The sequence below is a fragment of the Salmo salar genome, chromosome 12 (assembly GCF_965601325.2).
Source record: "Salmo salar chromosome 12, fSalSal1, whole genome shotgun sequence".
NCBI classification, from domain to species: domain Eukaryota; kingdom Metazoa; phylum Chordata; class Actinopteri; order Salmoniformes; family Salmonidae; genus Salmo; species Salmo salar.
The window spans coordinates 48,362,490-48,388,545 of NC_138302.1; the positions used below are offsets into that span (position 1 = coordinate 48,362,490).

The 26,056-nt window shown below is 42.8% G+C and overlaps 1 protein-coding gene across 1 annotated transcript in view; it reads left to right on the forward strand.

The window, feature by feature from the left end:
- The first annotated feature begins 392 nt into the window (after positions 1-392).
- Positions 393-26,056, forward strand: part of LOC106565269 (3'-5' exoribonuclease HELZ2) — a 41,583-nt gene continuing 15,919 nt past the window's right edge. Inside the window, exons 1-6 of the mRNA XM_082959555.1 lie at positions 393-498; positions 5,294-6,349; positions 6,597-6,780; positions 7,198-7,305; positions 17,367-17,881; positions 23,954-24,589. Of these exons, the coding sequence (XP_082815681.1) occupies positions 5,346-6,349; positions 6,597-6,780; positions 7,198-7,305; positions 17,367-17,881; positions 23,954-24,589 (2,447 nt within the window). The 5' untranslated portion in view covers positions 393-498; positions 5,294-5,345. The remainder of the gene's footprint in view (positions 499-5,293; positions 6,350-6,596; positions 6,781-7,197; positions 7,306-17,366; positions 17,882-23,953; positions 24,590-26,056) is intronic.

Consider the following 26,056-nt stretch of genomic DNA (forward strand, 5'->3'; position numbering starts at 1 on the left):
CTTAAATCACAGTATGTTTAATATAGAGCTACTGTATTAGCAGCACTATTTAGCAGATTTGGTTGATTTTGTTGTCCCAGACCAGTGAGCTTATTAACATTCTTCATCAAGAATGAAAACGGTGGGAATTTTGTTCCCTTGCCATATAATTGCTACATGTATTATCAATATAGCATTAGATTGTATTTTGACAAAAAAAAGAATTGGGATTCGAATATTGGGTCACGACTGATACAACCTGGTTCAATTTGGGTCCCCAAGGTAAAACCAGTTGAGAACCACTGCTTATAGACTGGAGTAACTCCATGATGCCGACGCCCAGAATGACAGAAACAAAACTTAACTCAACAGCAAATAAAACGATCCTCCAGCGATGGGAGGGATTATTGTCTCAAATATCCACAATGAGATACAACTGAAGAAAAAACTGGACTTTTAATTGAATGGGTAATGTCTGTGGTGTACCGCCTGTTAAAAACTCCTCCTGAAACTACTGTGGTAAGTTCAGATTTTCAAAATGAGTTAATTTACAATGTGTAGCCTACACATGAATGTGTTGATATAATAAAACTGTGAATGGGAAGTGTCAGAGGCGCCTGCTACTTCCTCCTAGCTCAAACCAGGAATTACTTGATGGTGCATTTTTTGTAATGACAACAAATTGACTAATTGTTTCCTGGTGAAAAGTCAGCCAAGTAAGTAGATTAAACAGGCAAAGAAAACGTTTTGATCTTAATTTACATAACAGTAACTTCAGAAATGACTGTTACAAAAGCACATTATTGGTCTGTTGTTGGGACTTAGAGTGACATGTGATGGGAAAGTAATTTAACTATTTAACACTGTCTTTTTTTGGTAACAATTTACTTTGATTATATATCCAAAACACATTCATTACATATCTATAAGCATTTCATGAATGTGTTCTAACAGTTCCAAAATGCATTATTAAAGGTTAATGAAATATATCCATAGCATTGTGCATTCATATAATGCTATGCAATAGCTTTTTAGGTATCTTAATAGATGCATCATTACAATGAAGGTATAGTGTCACCAATATACCGAGGTAAAATGTTTTTTGTACTAGATATTCGGGAAGTAAAATTTGTTTGATATTGGATGTTCAGTGGATATTCGGGTTTCTCTTATCAATAACTATTGAACCAAGCATGCCATAACTATGACCAAGAATGCCATAACTATGAAGATGGTATATTCTGAATTGGGGGTGGATGGAGAGTAATCCACACCATCTAATAAGTAGATGATCCTGATGAAGGCTGTTGTAGCCATAACACGTCGGTGGGTTTTTTATTATTGCCATGTATAAGCCCTAAAACAATAAGGTTTTTGAAATGTTCCACTACATGAGAATGCCTTGATTACTTCTGGAAGGTTGTTTGCACAAAGGCATTGTTTACTATCCAGCATCAACTTCTTTTTGTTCAATAGTATTTCGTCACACGATCAAAGAGTACCATATGGATTAACCATAAACCAAAGAACCGCTCCTCTCCTGTGGCTGTCTCTTGCTTTATATACAGTGGGCTCCAAAATTACTGGCACCCCTGACTGGCAATGCACAAACAATACTTAAAAAAATATAAACAATATAATTATAGAGATAAACTCAAAATAACAACATGTGAAAAATACTGTACTTTATTAATGTTTCAGTGGAACCCAACAAAATCATTTATTGATTTAATTAAAAATCTATGTCCTCCAAATCAAAGTTTCACAGTTAATGGCACCCTTAAATATTATTGTAAATAACATCAACCAACATTAAACCAGGAATTAAATTCCACTTATTTAAGTTTATCTAAGTATTAAGGAACTATATTGAGCCATTACATCACTTACCTTTTCACTAGAGTATAAAAATGAGGTAACAGGCATGCAATATCCCTTTGTCATCCAACACCATGAAGAAAAGAAAAGAACTGGCAGTTCAAAAGGGACAGATGGCTCTTTGGAAGGGTTGCCAGAAGAAGCATGCGTTTGGAGTTTGCCAAATGTCATTTAAATTATGATTGGACAAATGTGCTCTGGTCAGATGAGACCAAAATTGAACATTTTGGTCAGATACAGCATCGGCATGCTTGGCGCCAAAACAGATATGCATACAAGGAGAGGCACCTCATACTCACGGTGAAATATGGTGGTGGGTCAGTGATGTTTTGGGGCTGTTTTAATTCCATAGGTCCAGAGGCACTGGTTAAGATTGATGGCATAATGAATTCCACCAAGTACCAGGCAATTTTGGCTGACAATCTGGTTGCCTCTGCCAGAAGGCTGGGACTTGGCTGTATGTGGACTTTCCAACAAGACAATGACCCAAAACATACCTCAAAATCCACACAGAAATGGTTCTGTGACAACAAAATCAATGTTCGGCCATGACTATCTCAGTCGCCGGACCTCAATCCAATCAAAAACCTGTGGGCTGAGTTGAAGAGGGCAGTTGATAAGCACAAACCCAAGAATGTGAAGGATCTTGAAAGGATCTGCATAGAGGAATGGTCCAAAATCTCTCCAAATGTGTAAGGGTTTCTTTGCAGCAATTCGACCATGAAGGCCTGATTCACACAGTCTCCTCTGAACAGTTGATGTTGAGATGTGTCTGTTTCTTAAACTCTGTGAAGCATTTATTTGGGCTGCAATTTCTGAGGCTGGTAACTCTAATGAACTTATCCTCTGCAGCAGAGGTTACTCTGGGTCTGCCATTCCTATGGCGGTCCTCATGAGAGCCAGTTTCATCATTGCACTTGATGGTTTTTGCGACTGCACTTGAAGAATCTTTCGAAGTTCTTGAAATTTTCCGGATTGACTGACCTTTGTGTTTTAAAGTAATGATGGACTGTCATTTCTCTTTGGTTATTTGAGCTGTTCTTGCCATAATATGGACTCCTCAACTGGCAGCATCATTAAAACACCAGTCTCAACGTCAACAGTGAAGAGGCGACTCCGAGATGCTGGCCTTCTAGGCAGAGTTCCTCTTTCCAGTGTTTGGGATATAAAGAAGGATGTTATCTAAAAAAATGACACTACATGTTATAGCTGGGACCCTTTGGATGACATATCAGAGGTAGATTTTCAAAAAGAAAGTGAACATTTAATCGCTATTTGTGAAATTATGAAACCTGTGCCGGTAGAAAAATATTTTGATGTGGGGCGCCGTTCTCAAACAATCACATGGCATGCTTTCGCTGTAATAGCTACTGTCAATTGGACAGTGCAGTTAGATTAACAATCATTTAAGCTTTCAAGCAATATAAGCCACTTGTATGTACCTAAATGTTTAATATCCATAATTTTTATGATTATTTATTTGAATTGCGCGCCCTCCAGTTTCACCCGAAGTTGTCCCGCTAGTGGGAAGCCTAACCCTAATTAACTGTAACTGATTTTGGGATTGTCATGGCACACTTTGTGTAAGAGCTATTGAAGATTTAAAGTTGGAAGAGCATTCTTTTAATTGAAATGTTAACAACAAAAGAAGTCATGGATTTTTCTCTACTCTTCCCTGATTCAGAATATATAATTTCCATAGACATGATACACTTTGTGTAAGAGCTATTGAAAATTGAAAGCCCCCCAAAACAAAAAAATCAATTTAAACAACAAAAAAGCATAGCATTTTTCTCCAACCACCCCTTAGTCAAAATATACCATCTTCATAGTCATGGCTTGCTTGGCTTGGTTCAATAACTATTGACGAGAGAAAACCTAATATCCCCTGAATATCCAGTATAAAACTAATTTTACCTCGGTCACCATTATGGCTGTTCTCAAAAGTGTGCTTCTGCCGTACCAGTGTTAGGGCTCTATTCAATCCATATCGCGGAAGTTCAGCTATACACCATGATTGAAATTTCAAGGCAATGTTCCAACTTTAGAGGAGACTGCATTCACGGTAAACACTGCATATGTCGGCTCAATCTAACATTACTTTTGCATTTCTATTACAGAATCTGGAACCCTTCCATTTTATAGATTGAGCAGAGCCCCTAGTGAATATGCCAATATAGCCCACACCACATTTGTATAATGTGTAATTCATTAAAATGTGTAATGAATGTGTTATGGGATATGCAGTGCGTTTGGAAGGTATTCAAACCCCTTCCCTTTTCCACATTTTGTTACATTACAGCCTAATTCTAAAATGTATTAAATTACTTTTTTCCCTCATCAATCTATACCCAATAATGACAAAGCGAAAACAAGTTTTAGATGGGAGAACCTTCCAGAAGGACAACCATCTCTGCAGCACCCCACCTATCAGGCCTTTATGATAGAGTGGCCAGACGGAAGCCACTCCTCAGTAAAAGGCACGAAAGCCTGCTTGGAGTTTGCCAAAAGGCACCTAAAGGACTCCCAGACGATGAGAAACAAGATTCTCTGGTCTGATGAAACCAAGATTGAACTCTTTTGCCTGACTGCCAAGCGTCACATCTGGAGGAAACCTGGCACCATCCCTATGGTGAAGCATGGTGGTGACAGCATCATGCTGTAGGGATGTTTTTCACCGGAAGGGACTGGAAGACTAGTCAGGATCGAGAGAAAGATGAACGGAGCAAAGTACAGAGAGATCCTGGATGAAAACCTGCTCCAGAGCACTCAGGACCTCAGACTGGGGTGAAGGTTCACCTTCCAAGATGACAACGACCCTAAGCACACAGCCAAGACAATGCAGGAGTGGCTTTGGGACAAGTCTCTGAATGTCCTTTAGTGGCCCAGCCAGAGCCCGGACTTGAACCCGACTTAACATCTCTGGAAAGACCTGAAAATAGCTGTGTCGTGACAGTCCCCTTCCAACCTGAACCAAATCCAACCCACTTGCAGGTGTGCCAAGCTTGTAGTGTCATACCCAAGAAGACTTGAGGCTGTAATCGTTGCCAAAGGTGCTTCAACAGAGTACTGAGTAAAGGGTCAGAATTTAAATTTGGCAAAAATGAAAAAAAACTGTTTTGCTTTGTCATTATGGGGTATTGGTGTAGATTAATAAGTGAAAAAAATGTAATCCATTGTAGAATAAGGCTGTAATGTAGCAAAATGTGGAAGAAGTCAAGGGGTCTGAATACTTTCCGAATGCACTGTATAGTCAATGTAAATTGTTACCCTATTTTCTTTAATTCATGACATCAATGTGTTATGTTTTGAATCCTAAAACCATCTTGCTCCAGTCCAGTGTTTGCTATAATGGTGAACGTACATGTGCAGCACATATTTACATTTTTATTTACATTGTTTACATTTTTAACAATGGTATTTTCATCTCCTCTAGACTCAAGTCAAAGAAGGCCACATTTTATGCATCATTCTATGAAGATTCAACAATGCCAGCCAAGGGGACAAATAGGTCCAAACTGGCTGAGCTCTTAGTGGCATATAACCTTAAAGTTGTGTGTTCTGCATGCTCTGTCAAAGAGAACGAAATCACATACAGCCTTAAAGCAGTTGACCACCAATGCAGCAGAGAACTTATATTGGCTAAAGGCAAAGGTACTAGCAAATGGAGGCCTGTTTCCTGCCGCCCTAAATTTACAAACCCCAGCCAGTATAATGTGTGTTGGTTCTTTGTGGAGGGGTTTGGGTGTTCAAAGCACAAGAAACGCTGCACCTTCGCAAGGAGCCTTGAGGAGGCTGCCATGTGGAACTTTTTAAAGCACCAGAAGATAGATCACAGCATGTTAATTAGACTGATAACTGAGTCAGAGAGAATCGCTGTCCAACAGCAAAACCCAGCCGAAAAAATTCTCACTGAGTTTTCAGGGGAATTTCAAGAGCTCTGTCAAGACTGCTTCTGTGGCACTCCGACAAAAATTACAGGTAAACGGTGGAACAACACTTGCTCAGCGGATACAGCCCATGTCTGGAGCCCAGTCTTGGTTCATCACCTGGCAGAAAGTCTGGGGAAGGAAGTCTACAATCAGATCAGGCCTCTGCCTCCAGTCTTCCCTTTCCAGTACTGCAACTATTTCATGCAAGGTATGCCCTGTTGGCACGGGCCCAGCCAGTGCCAGTTATTGCACAGCGAGGTGGAATTGGCTGTCTGGCGAGCAGAGGCACGTGGGGAGTGGAGTCGCCAGGAACTCCTGCAGCTCTCCCATGAAAGGGAACAGCAGAGGCAACAGTCGGCTCAAGACGTAGTGCCCGCCCCTAACCCGCAGGCGGCGATCTACTGCAAGGTTTGCTTCATAGCCCTCTCTTCTCAGGAGAGCTTTTTCAAACATTGTGCCTCCTTGGGGCACTCCCAGATGATGTCTGGGGACACAACCACAGAGTGGAAACATCGTCCCCCACCTCACAGCCACAAAGCAGAGTTTTGGATTTGCGACAGGTAAACATGTTTTTGTAAACAAGGAGAGACACCTATGTCTGCGAACACTGCAAAGCCTAAAAGTGCAATCTGTGTGACAGATGCATATGTAAACAGCCCTTACTGTCTATAAGTGATCAATAACACATATTCTTAAAAAAAACATGGGGTATACATTTCATTTGTTTAATTACCAAAAAGCAGCAAGAAATCTTACAGATTGTGCCTCTAGCGTCTCATTATAGTTTGCACTGCCATTTCGTCTTAGGCCTGACATATGTGAATATGGCACCAACTGCATGAAAGCTCACTCTGTGGAGGAGTTTGAAGAGTGGCTAATGCGAGCCGAAGAGGACAAGCTGATAAGGCGCAACATGAAGGCTCAAGGCCTCATGTCCTACAGGGAACATCTCTTAGAGGAGTACAGACAGAGCAGCAATGAAGTGCAAATTGTAAGTCATCATAGTTCAGATGAGGAGCACATTCAATCAAGAGATTCAATCAAACCTGCATTTGAGTAAACCAAGTGAGGCTAATAATTAATGCTTATTGTGTGAAAAAGAACAAAGCAGTAGTGGCATTAAAAAACAACATTTTGCAGGAACTACTGCACATAATTATTTTAGCATTGCAGGTTTCTGAATAGTTACTATTAAACAGAGAACTGATCAAATAGCCAATACTTTACTTAAGGCCAACTGGTATAATGCATTTTATATGATTCTAATACATCGTAAGACATTGTCCTCCTGTGCAACGATCGCTTAGATATTCTACTTACTACTGTACATACAGTATTATCCAACATGGTTTACTATAACATTTTAATTATCCCCAAGCAACAAACTAACTATGACTTCATTTTACAGATTTCAGAACAAGTTGATGACGTGAGTGTCACTTTTGATGAGGATTTGTGTGTGGAGTGTGTGAAGACTGATGCCAAATTAAAATGGAACTTCCAGATCAAAACAGAGGTAAGTAATGTATTCTATGTTGCTAAATAACACATTGGTTTACTTTCCCTGTGAGCAGTGTCATAACACTCCTGTGATGATCTGAAGCATCAGGTTACAGTGGGTCCGCTCTACAGTGTGCTCTCTCTAGTAGAGGGGGAGAGCGGGAAGTCTGCTGTTATGGCGGTCATAAAATACGCTGCCTCTATGCTCTGTAGTGTTCGAGAATGGAATGTAAATTGTAGAACACAGAGAGACAGTTGGACAATCAAGAGTTTGAATAATTACACAATATTGATATTTTTGAGAATGTGGGAATGGTCCATGGGTATTTACAGAACAATCCTGTCAAAGTTGTTTCATTTGGGGCGGCAGGTAGCTTAGTGGTTAGAGCGTTGGGCCAGTAACCAAAAGGTTGCTAGATTGAATCCCCAAGCTGACAAGGTAAACATCTGTCATTCTGCCCCTGAACAAGGCAGTTAACCCTCTGTTCCTAGGCTGTCATTGTAAATAAGAATTTGTTCTTAACAGACTTGCCTAGTTAAATACAAAATGTGGTGACCTTATGAAAGACAGGCCATTACTGTATCTCTGGTTGTGTACACCTTCAAATTATGGGGTTTACATCTGATGGTTGTGTAAAATATATGATTACATATGAAATGATTTGTGAAAAGATGAAATGTGATGTTAGCCTTCTAAATAAGAGTATGGATTTTCATTTCAAGTTTAACTAGTCAGTGGCCACACTACAGTGAGCCCAGACAATACATTAGGTGTCATAGAACCGCCTCTTCTTCCACAGAGTATAAAATCCACTTCCTACAAAATGTACATTAAACCAGAGAATGCCGGGACAGTCCCCACATTGGAATGGCTACAATTCTATAGGCCATCAGACCAGAAAATATGGAGCTGACGCTACATGTTAAAATGGTTAAGAACTTCAACTCTATAGGCCCAGGAGACAAGACCGCGTGTAGTGTTGGCCACACGGCTGGAAATGGTGAAACTCAGACTATCGATCACCACAGAATAAGAGCAAATCCTAGACGTAGAATTACTAGTCTGCAGTTGGAAATGACGTAAATCTAGTACGAGAATACTGACAACTGCGGAAGCATCTATTCCATGCAATGACCATCTGTACGCCTGACGTATCCATTACAACAGACACTATACAGAGCCACTGAGAATGTGACAACTATGAAAGACATTGTGACTTCTGGGGAAGTTAACCAGAGACTCGCTGATGAACTGACTCTCCAGGAGACGGACCGGCGATTCCAACATAGAAGACAACAACGACATACGGGCGTAAACATATACATTGCAATTATTTTCGAATGAGCGGCCGTTCATGTGCAAAGGATTAGCATTTCAAATAATATAATTAGCAACTGTGTGTGTAATGAATCCATTTTGTCTTTCCCACTTTTTATCTGTCCTCACCCCTTTCCATTGTTTACCAAGCCGTCATACCGGTTTAGCCCACTAGGGACTTATCAATGCATTGTGTTAGTAACCAATAACCATACTGTTTATGTATTTCTGTGATTTGTTTAGTTATTTAGTAAATAAATAATTAAGATAATTTGTATATCGCTGGATCTTCTCCAGCTCCTGGTTGGCCCGCTCTGTTTGCCCATTCAACTGTGGGTGGAATCCCGAGGAGAGACTCACCGACGCTCCCAACAGGGAGCAGAAGGCTTTCCAATACCTTGCAATGAACTGGGGTCCACGATTAAAGACAATATCTTGGGGAAGTTCGTGTGGTCAAAAGACATGGGTAATCATGAGGTCTCCATCGCTGAGGGCAACTTTGGTAAGGCAATGAAATGGGCTGCCTTGGAAAACCGATCAACGACCACCAGGATAGTGGTAAGCCTTTGGGATGGAGGTAACCCTGTGATAAAGTCTACGAACAGGTGGGACCAGGGCCGGCTAGGGATGGGCAGAGGTTGGAGAAACCCAGGAGGTTGCAGTGAGGACTTGCTTTGAGCACGGGTGGAACAGGCCACAACAAAGGATCTCACATCCTCAATCATGTTGGGCTACCAGAATTTCCACCTCAGGAACTCCAGTGTCCGATTAACCCCTGGATGCCCAGTTGATTTAAAGGAGTGTCCACATTGTAGTACTCAGGAACGGCCTGATCGCGGAACGTAAAGTCTGTTAGTGGGTCCCCTGCAGGGGTCAGGTTCTCGGGTCTGGGCTTGTCGGACCGTGGTCTCAATACTCCATATCACAGGAGCCACAATGCTGGAGCTGGGGATGATGTGCTCGGAGTCCCTCTCCTTGTTAACTTCTTGCGGATAAGTGGGATGCTTGCATTTCGACAACTTCCGGTGAAATTGCAGAGCGCCAAATTCAAATTAAATTACTATAAATATTAAACTTTCATGAAATCTCAAGTGCAATACATCAAAATAAAGATTAACTTGTTGTTAATCCAGCCTCCGTGTCAGATTTCAAAAAGGCTTTACGGCGAAAGCAAACCATGCGATTATCTGAGGACAGCACCCAGCACACAAATGCATAACAAATCATTTTCAACCAGGGAGGTGCGACACGAAAGTCAGAAATAGCGATATAATATATGCCTTACCTTTGAAGATCTTCTTCTGTTGGCACTCGAAAAGGTCCCAGTTACATTACAAACGGTCCTTTTGTTCGATAAAGTCCTTCTTTATATCCATAAAAACTCAGTTTAGCTGGTGCGCTTCAGTCAATAATACACTCGGTTTCCCTCCTTCAAAATGCATACAAAATGAATCCCAAATGTTACCAATAAACTTATCCAAACAAGTCAATCAACGTTTATAATCAAACCTTAGGTACCCTAATACACAAATAAATGATACAATTTAAGATGGAGAATCGTTATTGTCTTTACCGGAGAAAAATACCAAAGAACGCGCTCTCATTCACGCAATTGGAAACACTACAGCCAAAATAGGAGCCACCTAGAAAAACTACACATTTTTCAAAAAACCAGCCTGAAACTCTTTCTAAAGACTGTTGACATCTAGTGGAAGCCCTAGGAACTGCAAATCGGGCACGATTTCGCCCTATTATAAAAGTGCCAGCCATTGAAATCAGTGGTAGGATGAATTTCTTTGGGGGGGGATGGTTTGTCCTCGGGGTTTCGCCTGCCATTTCAGTTCTGTTATACTCACAGACATTATTTTAACAGTTTTAGAAACCTTAGAGTGTTTTCTATCCAAATCTACCAATTATATGCATATCATAGCTTCTGGGCCTGAGTAGCAGGCAGTTTACTTTGGGCACGCTTTTCATCCGGATGTCAAAATACCGCCCCCTATCCCAAAGAAGTTAAAGACATCGTGTTGGCGGGACAGGGCGTCTGATTTCTGATTCTTGGATCCTGGGCGATAGGCTAGTGTGAAATTGAACCTGTTTAAAAACAGAGCCCACCTAGCCTGGCGAGCTTTCAAACTCTTGGCTTCTTGAATGGAGACCAAGTTCTTATGGTCCATCCAGAACACGAAAGGATGAGGTACCCCCTCCAACCAGTGTCTCCACCCATCAAGGGCCCACTTAACTGCCAAGAGCTCCCGGTTGCCTACATTGTAGTTACATTCATCTGGAGAGAACTACTTGGAGAGAAAGGCGAATGGGTGCAGTTTCTTGTCCTCCTTGTTCTGCTGTGAAAGGACCGCCCCTGCTCCAGTGCCCAAGGTGTCCACCTCTACCACAAAGGGACATGTATGATCAGGATGAACAAGTATGTATGGGTCCAGAGGTGAAACGTCCCTTGAACTCCGTGAATGCCCTGTCAGCCTCGGGAGTCCAGCAAAAACGTGAGAGGCGCTACCAGTGCACCAAAGTTGCATATAAAATGGCTATAAAAATTGGCAAACCTGAGGAACTGCTGGATCTGCTTGAGTGAGGTGGGGCGGGGCCAGTCGGCAACCGCCTCAACCTTTATGGGGTCTATTTGGATGCCTGCGGTAGAGATAATGTGACCCAGGAAGGAAACTTTGGATACGTGGAACTCACACTATCTTGACATATAATTGGCTCTGACGGAGGTGTCTCAGGACTTGGCAGACGTGCAGAATGTGTTCCGGAATGGTTTTGGAGAAGATCAGGATGTCATCGAGGTAAATAAAGACATACCGATTCAACATATCAGTGTCATCTGGGGATGTAGAGGGAAGAATGAAACCTGCCTCCAGCGACTCCCGGATGTAATAGTCCATGCCTGTTGCTTCAGGGGCCGAGAGGGAGTACAGACGGCCCCGGGGAGGTGTGGAGCCGGGTAGGAGTTCTATGGCACAGACATATGGACGATGGGGTGGCGGCTTGCCTCTCCGAGGTCAAAGTATTCAGGAGGGAGAGCGGAAAAGTCTTGATCTTCAGTGGATGCAGGAGGACACGGCAAGGCTCTTGGTGGGGGTCTTAGACATTAAGTCTGGCAGTCCTTACCCCAGTCTAGTAGGTGTCCCATGGACCAGGAGAATAGTGGGTTATGTTGCGCTAGTCAGGGGTACACTAGGATAAGGGTGTTCTCTGGAGCAGCAATCAAAATTAAACTAAGTCTCTGAGTGGTTCACCTCAACCTGCAATAGAATGGGCTTGGTCTGATATTCCACCTGACCGGAACCAATGACCTGAGCCAATTCCACTTGACCAGAGCCACCTGACCGGAGCCAATCTGCAGAGGGATGGGACACTTCACGCAGGGGATTTGTAATTCTCTGGCAAAGTCCTGATCAATTCAATTATATGCGGCCATGAAGGCTTGAATCTGGTTCTGACAGTTATCCCAGTGGAGGGTTACGGGTAGTGACAGACAGTGACTGTGTAGCCGGGAGGTAACTGCACAGCTCGTCAGGGTCTCCCCTTGTCCTGGCAAGCCCTGGCATTTCCGTCAGTTCTGGGCATGTAGCACGGAGATGGCCGAGACCTCCGCAGTCCCAGCTTTATGGGCTCCTCAATGCTGGGTTCGGGGGGCTTAGGGTGCTCAGGAAACCAGGATACTGGGGTGGTGTTAACAACAAAAAACATTCTCGGAGGCAGTTGTCCATCCTAATTGCCAGCGTTATCAGGGACTCAAGGTCCTCACACAGTTCCCAAGAGGCCAGTTTATCCTTGATGGAGTTAGACAAACCCAGGTGGAAAGCGGTTTTGTCTCAATCGGATTCGTATTTATCGTCAAAGAATTGAGCGTTACACCGAGCCCTGTACTCTGGAGCGGGATCGATTTGGAGGTGGAGGGACCGTCATGGTCTGGGGCGGTGTGGCACAGCATCATCGGACTGAGCTTGTTGTCATTGCAGGCAATCTCAACGCTGTGCGTTACAGGGAAGACATCCTCTTCCCTCACGTGGTACCCCCCATGTGGTACCCTCATCCTGACATGACCCTCCAGCAAGACAATGCCACCAGCCATACTGCTCGTTCTGTGCGTGATTTCCTGCAAGACAGGAATGTCAGTGTTCTGCCATGGCCAGCAAAGAGCCAAGATCTCAATCCCATTGAGCACGTCTGGGACCTGTTGGATCGGAGGGTGAGGGCTAGGACTGTTCCCCCCAGAAATGTCCGGGAACTTGCAGGTGCCTTGGTGGAAGAGTGGGGTAACATCTCACAGCAAGAACAGGCAAATCTGGTGCAGTCCATGAGGAGGAGATGCACTGCAGTACTTAATGCAGCTGGTGGCCACACCAGATATTGACTGTTACTTTTGATTTTGACCCCCTCCCCCCTCTTTGTTCAGGGACACATTATTCAATTCTGTTAGTCACATGTCTGTGGAACTTGTTCAGTTTATGCCTCAGTTGTTGAATCTTGTTATGTTCATACAAATAATTACACCTTTAGTTTGCTGAAAATAAATGCAGTTGACAGTGAGAGGACATTTCTTTTTTTTGCTGAGTTTAAGTACAAATAGGCCTAACCTTCTGGTAGATGGAAAGCCTATGCCTACCTGGAAGAATGATATCATGATTATTTGCATCACTCCAGTGGCCATTTGTTTAGCAAATTCCGTCTCATGTGCAACAAACACCGCTAGCCAAACAACTGTGCTAGGTGCCTGTGCACATCAATTAAAGGGTAACTACCCTAAAAATTAAAGGGTAACTACCCTAGACCTCAAAAGTGGTGGTTTAAGTGGTTTAAGCATTCTTATGTACTTAGAACATCCAATTTTGTTGTTTTTCTCTTACAAAAGTGTGACTTTAGGAGCAAATTGGAAAATTTGAAAAATCTGAAACCTGTGCATATCTGAGTTGACAGCCTCATTTATCTGTTTCAATAGTAGGCCTATTATTAGCCTACTTTCACAGTAAAGCTTGACCTGACTGTGAAAGACCAATATGGGATTTATCATTTTAGGTCATTAAGAGTGTATGTCCCGGTTTCTCACAGATTCTTTTCACACAGGGTGCCTTTCCTTCGGCGGGACCGGCCATTTGGTAAATGTTGGGCAAAATTTGAGTATACCCACTTCTCCAGGCACTATTACACCACTCCATGTGGTTGTTTGAGTGAGAAAGACAATCAGTAAAAAAGCACATCCCCTTCAAAATAGCCTTTTGAGTTAAGTGTCAGCCAGAGTAGTGATTGGTTACACTGTGTGTATGAAAGATTTCTGGGATCTTGGTCACCTGGGGGCAGCCCGTCAGGAAGTCAAGGATCCAGTTGCAGAGGGAGGTGTATAGTCACAGGGTCTATGTGATGAGCTTTGTGGGTACTATGGTGTTGAATACTGAACTGTAGTCAATGAACAGCATTCTCACATAGGTGTTCCTTTTGTCCAGGTGGGAAAGGGCAGTGAGGACACATATACAGCTCAAGATCAAATTCTATTGTAGAAATACGTTTGTCACTGCTATCAATTCTTCTTCACGAGAGTCCTAACATTTACCTCTGTGACCATCTGATGGCAGAGTCAGGATTTGGTGTAAGCAGCATGAGTCCATGGCCCCATCCTGCCTGGTATCAATGGTACAGGCTGGTAATGCTGGTCTAATGGCGGGGGGAATGTTTCCTGGTCCCTTGATACCAATTGAGCAATGTTTCCATGCCCTGAAGAAGTCAAGCTGTTCTGGAGGCAAAAGGGAGTTTGACTCAGTACTAGATGGGTGTACATAATAAACTGGCCACTGAGTGTATGTCAACAATCTTTCCTCAACAGGACCATTCTAGGGATAAAATGTTGTGAAATCCCCAAAATCATGGTATTTCTTTGTCCTGGTTTCATGAGGAATGCCTCAAATACACTGTTAACAGACTTCTTGCTCATGTTTGTGAATACACTGTGCTCTTACAGTTTCTTCCCAATGTGTGGTTCTCCTCAATCTGTGTACTGTTGCAAGTCTAAGATTCAAGGCCAGTTGTTACCCGCAGCTGTTTCCACTTTTTTAGTCCTTTGTTGCTATCTGCTTGGGCTCCGAGAAACAGAGTAGGCCTATATTCCCTCCACTAAACTTTGAAGGTCCCACCTCTGATTTGAAGTGGACTCATTCTTCTATCTGTTTTATCAAATGGCTGAAGTGATAATGCTATTTTTATTTATAAAGCACATTTCTTGCACAAAACAAAAAATGTATTGTTTTTCCCCAAGCAAGGGTTATTTATATTTATTTACATTTATGTTAGGTATTGCTCCTCCACTCTTAAAATAGAACTGACAGCCTTTTAGTAACATGAAATTGTATTAAAATCTGTTAATATACACCCCCAGGAAGAATATTACACCTTTTTTTTTACATTTTCTGACAAGCGAGCACTTAGATATGGTCATTTTCACAGATTGTTTGGCAATGACGTAAAGTGAGGCATTTGTGAAAATTCTATAACAATAGAGAGTGGGAAAACGGACGTGCACTTGTCAATTAAGAGACACTGCAGTGAATAAAACCTAATTAAAACATCTGTCTCATCCAGGACCTGAGTCTACACAGAATGGTGCGCCATAGCCAATCAGAGCTACAGTAGAGCTTTATGCAAATAAGCCATTTGCCACACGGGCCTTCCAACATTGACTTTGAAGTGGACTGTGTGTTTTTATTTTTTTATTTTACCTTTATTTAACTAGACAAGTCAGTTAAGAACAAATTCTTATCTTCAATGACGGCCTAGGAACAGTGGGTTAACTGCCTTGTTCAGGGGCAGTACGACAGATTTTTACCTTGTCAGCTCGGGGATTCAATCTTGCAAACTTTCGTTTACTAGTCCAATGCTCTAACCACTAGGCTACCTGCCCAGGTGTTTACAGGTTGTAGCAACAGCGAAACTTTAGATCATTAGAACGCATTTGCCAAACACGACAAAAGGCACCTGAATGGATTTCTGCAAATATGTAAATGCCACAGGAGTCCTCTTACATTTGGGAACTTTGATCAAACAACAATGAAAGGTAAACTCTCTCTCCCTCATTTATGCACATCAACAACAACAACAAGATCAACAACTAATGCTAGCCAGAGCAAGATGAGTTAAAATCTCAAACTTTTTCAGCAAGTTGGCCATCAGAATTACACTGATAAATGATGGGGACTAGTAGCCTGATCATCCTTCTGCAGCTTGCCTGCCAATGCATGCTTGTGCCAACCCACGTTTTGACCACTGAATGGGAACTTGCCTGCCCGCCCATTTGATCGATGCAAAATAGATTTGATTGACAACTAAGGGTGTGTTTGTAAATTACCTTCAGTGTGCCAGAGTGTGCTCTGGGTCATTCGTAAATTCAGAGCATTGTCAGATTGTCGGTTCGTAAATTCAGAGTGTTTCGCTCTCAAAGCATACACTGCACTATTGACACTAGATGCTCTGGCCAAGGAGTAGGGTTGATCCGAGTGTTCCTCACAATGGCAGTCAAGCACCCAAGCTAACTGGCTAAAGTTGGCTAGCTTTCTAGCTACTTCCAGACACACATTAGAAAACACCTCACTCTGACCATTTTACTAGCCCTAGCTGAGCTGGTTAGGCTATTACATGTTATCGAGAACATTAGTGACTAACTGTGCTGCTGGGAAAAAATGTTCAAACTTTTTTGTCAACGTTTACTGACACCGGTCATATTCAGCGGGTGTTGCGCATTTGTAAATTCATCCGTTATTCTGTGATCTGGGACACTCAGACAAGAGTGCTCTGAAATCGGAGTAGATAGCATGTATTTTGTGTTCGTAAATTCACTCTGGCTAACTGGATAACAGTCTTCAAGTTCAGCATAGCTAGCTAGCTAGCAAAGTGATTAACATTTACTTATAGCTAGCAAAATGACACATCTCTAGCTGTAGCCACTGAAAAACGATGAGGGGAAAAAGTCGCACTCACCAACTCCTCCAATCCTCCCAGCAGCTAGCTAGCTAACTAATGTTAGACACCAAGTTTTTAGCTTTCTAAATAAAAATCTACATAAATAGATACGCTAGCCTATTAGCCACATTATTCCTGACTTGTGATCATTGCCCTTGCAAGTTTGATTGTATTGACATTCCCAGCCTTAGTTACATTTGTCTGTTTTTGTCCAAAATATTGAGTCATTGAAACTGAAAAAGTGCATCCCGAATGGGTGGAGGCAGCAAACAATGTACCAGGCCAGCTGTGATTTACAACCTGATAGCAAACATTTTTGGAATAGAAAGAAAAATATTGGTGAATTATATTAATCATGCGTTGAACTGCATCTATCTATTCTGCCAACAATACCTTACTGTAGGTCATTGAATTTTGAGTCAAATAGAACCTATTTGTAAAACCTCTTATGAAGTTGGTTTTGTAGCATTAACTGGGAATTGTACATTTTTGACTGATATTGTGATTGTCTTTTTCATATTGGCAAAGTAGTTAAAACGCTGTTGTTCCACTTTAAGCTATCTACTCTAACGTTGCGTCATGCCTCTAATAATAATGAGGTCCCACAGGGCACAAACGTCAATTAAATCCGAGATTTCATTGACATTACATGGAAACAACGTTGATTCAACCAGTGTGTGCCCAGTGGGGTGGCTCCAGCTAAGTTTACATTTTGCTGTTTGTGATGTCTCCACTTTCATTGTTTATTTAATGTCATTGGTCACCTGTGCATTTTGCCTGTGTCTTCACAGAGACTACTTGCACATGTAGCATTACTGAAACAGGAACCTGGAGCCTCTTTCTCCCTGGATGAAAACAGTCCTGAACCCTGCACTTACTCCACTGGTGAACAGTTATGTAACTCAGACATGACCTATGACATCACTGTGTCCTTCAAATCCAACAACCCGGGTCTTTATGAACAGTGGTTGGTGTTTGACTTCGACATGAGGCCAGTCCTCCTACAGAAACTCAAAGTTAAAGTCAGACAGCAGCCATCCCCTAACCTCGAGGAGCCACCTGAGGATTTTGGCCGCCCATCCCAGAATCTGGAACACTGGCATCGGGGGAACAGGGTCATCGTCCCATGCATGGACAAGACAGAAGTACAGGAAGAGCTTCTGAAGGAGTACAAGCCCCCTCAGATTAGCTTGCAGTTTAAACCACTTGATGACAGCAACACGGCCATGAATCACCAGAACTACAAAAAGAAAATGCACAGCTTCCTGTACACAGAGGAGCAGGCAGAAGATCAGGTAGTTTCAAGGTAATAACACCAGTAACTTTTTCATGGCTTTGTCTCCAATACTATTATAAATACACATAAAAAAACAACCTCTAAAGTCCGGTTCACATCTAACAGCAGAGACAAGGCTAGATGGTTTAATGCAGTTTTCAAACAAAGTTTGCTTGATCTGAAGCTCCAGTTAGTAAGCCTAAGGTGCTCAAATTTCTCTCAACCAGGGTTTCCGTTAGGAACATGTGGTGCTGGACATTTGACCGCCAACATTTTAATTGCCCAGACATTTGAGAAATTTACTAGACCCATGCATTAGGTGCGTAACCTGATTAGGGTGTCCACCCACAGTGCTCAGAATGACAGAAATCACATTTAGAATATGTTCATTTATATTAACAGAACATTCAAGTCGAAGATAGAGCGATGTGGGGCTCTTCTTACTGAATTCTGATGTGCACTTTGTACATGTTAGAATAGATGTCCACATGTACTTTTCCTCAGCCAACAAGATGAGTAACGCACAGCAAAATCACTAGCCTGTGTCAATCTACTATAGTAGAAAGGTTTAGGCTACCTATTCTATTGGTCAGGTTGTCGAGAAAGAAATGGCATATTCCAAATACACTTGGACTGTCCCACAAATTCATAAAACCAGTAGGCCTAGGCTACAAAAAAACAACTTTAAAACCAATGAGTGATGCAACAGATAAGAACATTTAGCTTGAAAGGTTGATAAACTATTATTTCTTCACATTATAAGCATAGCAATGCACACAAGGCAGTAGGCTAAGTGCGAATGTTCGCACCATAATGCAATTATGGGGAAAATAGTTGTCAGAAGGGCTCTGCACACAATCTGTTAGAAATGTTGAAAGAGACTAAATCTAATGGCTACTTTGAAGTAAGGTGAGACATGCCTCATAATATGTACATTGAACAAAAATATAAACAAAATGCAACAATTTCAAAGATTTTACTGAGTTACAGTTCATATAAGGAAATCAGTCGATTGAAATAAATTCATTAAGCCCCAATCTATGGATTTCACATGACTGGGAATACAGATGTGCATCTGTTGCTCACAGATACCTTTAAAAAAAGTAGGGGTGTGGATCAGAAAACCAGTCAGTATCTCGTGGGACCGACCACCATTTATTTGACCAGGTAAGTTGACTGAGAACACATTGTAATTTACAGCAACGACCTGGGAAATAGCTACAGGGGGATGAATGAGCCAAATGTAAGCTAGGGATGATTAGGTGACCATATGAGGGCAAGATTGAGAATTTAGCCAGGACACCAGGGTGTTAACACCCCTACGATAAGTGCCATGGGATCTTCAGTGACCACAGATAGTCAGGACACCCATTTAACGTCCCAGCCCAAATGACAGCGCCCTACACAGAGCCACGTCCCCAGTCATTTCCCTGGGGTATTGGGATATTATTTTTTGGGGACCAGAGGAAAGGGTGCCTCCTACTGGCCCTCCAACACCACTTCCAACAGCATCGGAGTATGCAGGCCATAAAATAACTGGGACATTTTCAGCTACCAGGAATTGTGTACAGATCCTTGCAACATGGGTTCCTGCATTATCATGCTGAAACATGAGGTGATAGCGGCAGATGAATGGCATGACAATAGGCCTCAGGATCTCAAATTACCATCGATAAAATGCAATTGTGATCATTGTCCGTAGTTTATGCCTGACAATACCATAACCCCACCGCCACCATTCGGCACTCTGTTCACAATGTTGACATCAGAAAACAGATCTGCCTGGTACAGTTGAAACCGGGATTCATCCATGAAGAGCACACTTCTGCAACATACCAGTGGCCATCAAAGGTGAGCATTTGCCCACTGAAGTTGGTTACGACACTGAACTGCAGTCAGGTCAAGACCCTGGTGACGACAACCAGCACGCAGATGAGCTTCCCGAAATGGGTTCTGATAGTTTTAACATTCAATTCTCCGGCAGCCGCTCTGGTGGACATTCCTGCAGTCAGCATACCAATTGCATGCTCCCTTAAAACTTGAGAAATCGGTTGCATTGTATTGTGTAACAAAACTGCACATTTTTCCCAGCACAAGGTGCACCTGTGTAATTGTCACGAGAATTTCTATTTCAATGTTCTAACTGAACTATTTTATATATCTGTCTAATTCCTGAAGGCTGTAAAACTCCAGTTTGAAGAAATAGACAAAGTCTCAGTCTGCAATAGGTCAATTCTTTATTCAGAGAGCTTTTATACACACACAAATTCTTATCTTAGGCTACTCCCTGTTCAAACAAACCGTTTTTTTCCACTGACCTCAGAATAGAGAAAGAACTATCGATCTTGTCACATTCTTCAAGTCTTTCACTTCTCCTCCCCCGTTGGGGGCCCCTTGGTTGGAAAACCTCTAATGGTTTTCTGTTATCTGTTTTGCAGCTGCACCCTGCTTGCATATCTACAAAATAATATAATGCCCTAGTTCTAGAATTCTAACAGAGCTACACAAATCAAATCAAAAATCAAATCAAATGTACCTTCGTACATCAGCTGATATCTCAAAGTGCTGTACAGAAACCCAGCCTAAAACCCCAAACAGCAAGCAATGCATGTGAAAGAAGCACGGTGGCTAGGAAAAACTCCTTAGGAAAAACTCCCTAGAAAGGCCAAAACCTAGGAAGAAACCTAGAGAGGAACCAGGCTATGAGGGGTGGCCAGTCCTCTTCTGGCTGTGCCGGGTGGATATTATAACAGAACATGGTCAAGATGTTAAAATGTTCATAAATGACCAGCATGGTCAAATAATAATAATCATAGTAGTTGTCGAGGGTGCAACAAGTCAGCAACTCAAGAGTAAGTGTCAGTTGGCTTTTTCATAGCCGATCTTTGAGAGTATCTCTACTGCTCCTGCTGTCTCTAGAGAGTTGAGAACAGCAGGTCGGGGACAGGTAGCACGTCCGGTGAACAGGTCAGGGTTCCATAGCCGCAGGCAGGACAGTTGAAACTGGAGCAGCAGCACGGCCAGGTGGACTGGGGACAGCAAGGAGTCATCATGCCAGGTAGTCCTGAGGCATGGTCCTAGGGCTCAGGTCCTCCGAGAGAAAGAAAGAAAGAGAGAAAGAGAGAATTAGAGAGAGCATATTTAAATTCACACAGGACACCGGATAAGACAAGAAAAATACTCCAGATGTAACAGACTGACTCTAGCCCCCCGACACATAAACTACTGCAGCATAAATACTGGAGGCTGAGACAGGAGGGATCAGAAGACACTGTGGCCCCATCCGATGATACCTCCGGACAGGGCCAAACAGGCAGGATATAACCCCACCCACTTTGCCAAAGCACAGCCCCCACACCACTAGAGGGATGTCTCCAACCACCAACTTACCGTCCTAAGACAAGGCCGAGTATAGCCCACAAAGATCTTCGCCACGGCACAACCCAAGGGGGGGGGTGGCGCTAACCCAGACAGGAAGACCACGTCAGTGACTCAACCCACTCAAGTGACGCACCCCTCCCATGGACGGCATGGAAGAACACCAGTAAGCCAGTGACTCAGCCCCTGTAAAAAGGGTTAGAGGCAGAGAATCCCAGTGGAGAGAGGGGAACCGGCAAGGCAGAGACAGCAAGGGCGGTTCGTTGCTCCAGCCTTTCCGTTCACCTTCACACTCCTGGGCCAGACTATACTTAATCATAGGACCTACTGAAAAGATAAGTCTTCAGTAAAGACTTAAAGGTTGAGACTGAGTCTGCGTCTCTCACATGGGTAGGCAGACCATTCCATAAAAATGGAGCTCTATAGGAGAAAGCCCTACCTCCAGCCGTTTGCTTAGAAATTCTAGGGACAATTAGGAGGCCTGCGTCTTGTGACCGTAGCGTACGTGTAGGTATGTACGGCAGGACCATACCACACACATTCTCAGATTATATTCTTATGAGTCTAACACATTTCACACAGTTATACAATTTTGGGTGGAATACTTTAGTCCTTACCTTTAACCTCTCTGGGCTAGGTGGGACGTTTGCGTCCCACCCTAGTCAACAGCCAGCTTTCGGTGAAAGCACATTTTGCAATATTCTGAGTAGATAGCCCGGCCATCACAGGCTAGCTATTTTGACACCCACCAAGTTTGGTACTCACCAAACTCAGATTTACTATAAGAAAAATTTGATTACCTTTGCTGTTCTTCGTCAGAATGCACTCCCAGGACTTCTACTTCAATAACAAATATTGGTTTGGTTCCAAATAATCCATAGTTATATCCAAATAGCGGCGTTTTGTTCGTGCGTTCAAGACACTATCCGAAGGGTAACGAAGGGTGACGTGCCCGGCGCGTATCGTGACAAAAAATGTCTAAATATTCCATTAACGTATTTGGAAGCATGTCAAACGCTGTTTAAAATCAATTTTTATGCGATTTTTCTCGTAAAATAGCGATAATATTCCGACCGGGAAACCCTGTTTTCGTTCAAAGACTCAAAGTTGAAAATGGAGTCGTCTCGTGCACGCGCGCACCCGTCTCATTGTTCTCAGATCGACCACTTACCAAATGCGCTACTGTTTTTCAGCCATGGGCTGCAAAGTCATCATTCAACGTTCTGGCGCCTTCTGAGAGCCTATGGGAGCCTTAGAAAATGTCACGTTACAGCAGAGATCCTTTGTTTTGGATAGAGATAACAAAGAAGGCCAAGAAATGGTCAGAGAGGGCGCTTCCTGTTTGGAATCTTCTCAGGTTTTGGCCTGCCAAATGAGTTCTGTTATACTCACAGACACCATTCAAACAGTTTTAGAAACTTTGGAGTGTTTTCTATCCAAATCAAACAATTGTATGCATATTCTAGTTACTGGGCAGGAGTAGTAACCAGATTAAATCGGGTACGTTTTTTATCCGGCCGTGCAAATACTGCCCCCTATCCCCAACAGGTTAAACATTCAAATTCTTCTATCAGTAATGATCATGCTGTTTAATCAGCTTCTTGATATGCCACACCCGTCAGGTGGATGGATTATCTTGGCAAAGGAGACATGCTCACTAACAGGAGCATAAACAAAGTTGTGCACAACATTTGAGAGAAATAAGCTTTTTGTGCGTATGGAACAATTCCAGGATCTTTCATTTCAGCTCATGAAACATGGGATCAGCTCTTTACATGTTGCGTTTATATTTTTGTTCAATATATTACAACGTTCAGGTTCCAAACAATAAAGTAGGCTATATGTTTTCAAAATGCATACTGCCTCCAGCTCATTGCAAAGTAGAGAGTGACGCGCTGATGAAGCATGCCTTACATTGCTGTTTGATGCCGCGTTCAAAATAACTGGGAATTCGTAAATCTCGACTTATGACTTCAGTGCATTCAAGGCAACTGGGAAAAACACTATCTCCGACTGGGAAAAATCTATTTGAACGGTCTTCCAACTCGGGAATTCTGGCCTCTTTCTAGTGCTCCGACCTGAAGATCACTGACGTTATGATTTGACCTCGTATTTTTCAAAGTTCCCAGTGTCAAGCACCATAAAATGCTGCAGCAGCAGCTCTTGCACTATCTGACATATTTTCCACTCAAAGGCTCTGTATGCAGTACCTGTGTGATAAGTAAGATCCAAAATGAACATAGGCTACTGTCCACACACGGCAATTACATTTTTCCATGAAATTATGTTAATTAACCTATAGACCTATAAGCATGACCAGTCAAATGTATTTCCATCGACTGGTATTTCCATCAATGAATAGGCTAAAAAGCATGACTTCGCAATGTAATTCTTTATTCTCCTTCCCCTAATTTTATTTATCTGCTTTTACATTTAAAAAAATCAAAATCTGGTTATTACCGGCTAACGGAAACCCTGCTCTCAACTCAGAGTATGCCCTGTCTCTGGTGAGCAAGTGGCTGCTTGTGTTACATTATACTCGCTTGCTAGAAAAGTAGCAAATTTATTTCAAAGTTTTATCATGTCATTGTATAGTGTCAATTTTACTGTGGAAACAGTCTCAACCACGCGTCTTGTCTTTTTGATGTGTCTAGTTTTATCTCGTCTCTCCTAATGTTAGATGTGAACATGGTTTAAGTCTCTTCATTTTCTTTCGGGTTTTAGACTCAATGTTCGAGGGACCATCACCTTGTCTGTGACCCTAGACGACCCTCAGTTTGGAATGAAGATGGCTCCTCTAGGGGAACTATTCTGTGCCGTCTCAGTCCCTTATACTCTAACCCCAGACAGCCCAGAGGGTTGGGTGCTTAGGCGAAGCGTCCAGTCAGCTCTCATAGCACCAGTATCTTCAGATAATCAAAGTCATAAGGTCTACGAAGCCATCATCCTCCGAGATGCCACAAGTGAGAATAAAATGCACTTGCAGCTGTCTAAAAGATGCTGCTCTGATCTGAAGCTCCAAAGAAACGAAACATATGTAATGGAGGTCCAGTTCCACCTGAATTGTCTGAAGTTCTGTGAGATGCACAAAGCCATAGATGTCCTTCCAGACACAGAGAGAGTGTTGCCAGACTTCAGGAACTGCATTGTCCCTGTTAATGAAATTGAATATCCCAAACTCAATGCAAAGCAGCATGCAGCCATTGATTTCATCGTAGGGGACTCAGATGGAAGTGGTGTGGCACCACTCCTCATTTATGGACCGTTTGGAACTGGGAAAACCTTCACGCTTGCTACAGCAGCCAAAGAGCTGGTACGGCAGCCACACACCAGAGTACTGATCTGCACCCTCACCAACAGGTAATGACTCCAGTGTTCTATATAGATTCACTTACATTGAGTTTAACTTTCTAGTACTTTACTATAGTGCATTCGGAAAGTATTCAGACACCTTTACGTTTTCCACATTTTGTTACATTACAGCCTTATTCTAAAATTGATTAAATAGTTTTTCCCTCATCAATCTACGCACAATTCCCCATAATGACAAAGGAAAAAAGTTTTTTTTTATATTTATTTAAAAAAATTAAAGAATGAAATATCACAATGACATAAGTATTCAGACCCTTACTCAGTACTTTGTTGAAACATCTTTGGAAGCGATTACAGCCTCAAGTCTTCTTGGGTATGACGCTACAAGCTTGGCACACCTGTATTTGGGGAGTTTCTCCCATTCTTCTCTGCAGATCCTCTGAAGCTCTGTCAGGTTGGATGGGGTGCGTTGCTGCACAGCTTTTGTTAGGTCTCTCCAGAGATGTTCGATCGGGTTCAAGTCCGGGCTCTGGCTGGACCACTCAAGGACATTCATAGATTAGTCCCAAAGCCACTCCTGCGTTGTCTTGGCAGTGTGCTTTGGGTCATTGTCCTGTTGGAAGGTGAACCTTTCTCCCAGTCTGAGGTCCTGAGCGCTCTGGTGCAGGTTTTCATCAAGGATCCCTATGTACTTTGCTCCGTTCATCTTTCCCTCGATCCTGACTAGTCTCAGTCCCTGCCGCTGAAAAACATCCCCAGAGCATGATGCTGCCACGACCATGGTGCCTGGATGGTGGCTGGTTTCCTCCAGACATGACATTCAGGCCAAAGAGTTGGCATTCAGGCCAAAGAGTTCAATTTTGGTTTCATCAGACCAGAGAATCTTGCTTCTCATGGTCTGAGAGTCCTTTAGGTGCCTTTTGGCAAACTCCAAACGGGCTGTCATGTGCCTTTTACTAGGAAGTGGCTTCCGTCTGGCCACTCGACCGTAAAGGCCTGACTGGGGGAGTGCTGCACAGATGGTTGTCCTTCTGGAACGTTCTCCCATCTCCACAGAGGAACTCTGGAGCTCTGTCAGAGTGACCATCAGACTCTTGGCCACCTCACTGACCAAGGCCCTTCTCCCCTGATTGCTTAGTTTGGCCAGGCAGCCAGAGTCTTGATGGTTCCAATCTTCTTCCATTTAAGAATGATGGAGGGCACCATGTTCTTGGGGACCTTCAATGCCGCAGAAATGTTTTGGTACCTTTCCCCAGATCTGTGCCTTGACACAATCCTGTCTCAGAGCTCTACGGACAATTCCTTTGACCTCATGGCTAGGTATTTGCTCTGACATGCACTGTCAACTGTGGGACCTTATATACAGTACCGGTCAAAAGTTTGGACAAACCTACTCATTCAAGGGTTTTTCTTTATTTTTACAATTTTCTACATTCTCTCTACCAGCTTCACCTGAAGTGCTTTTCCAACAGTCGTGAAGCAGTTCCCACATATGCTGACTACTTGTTGGCTGCT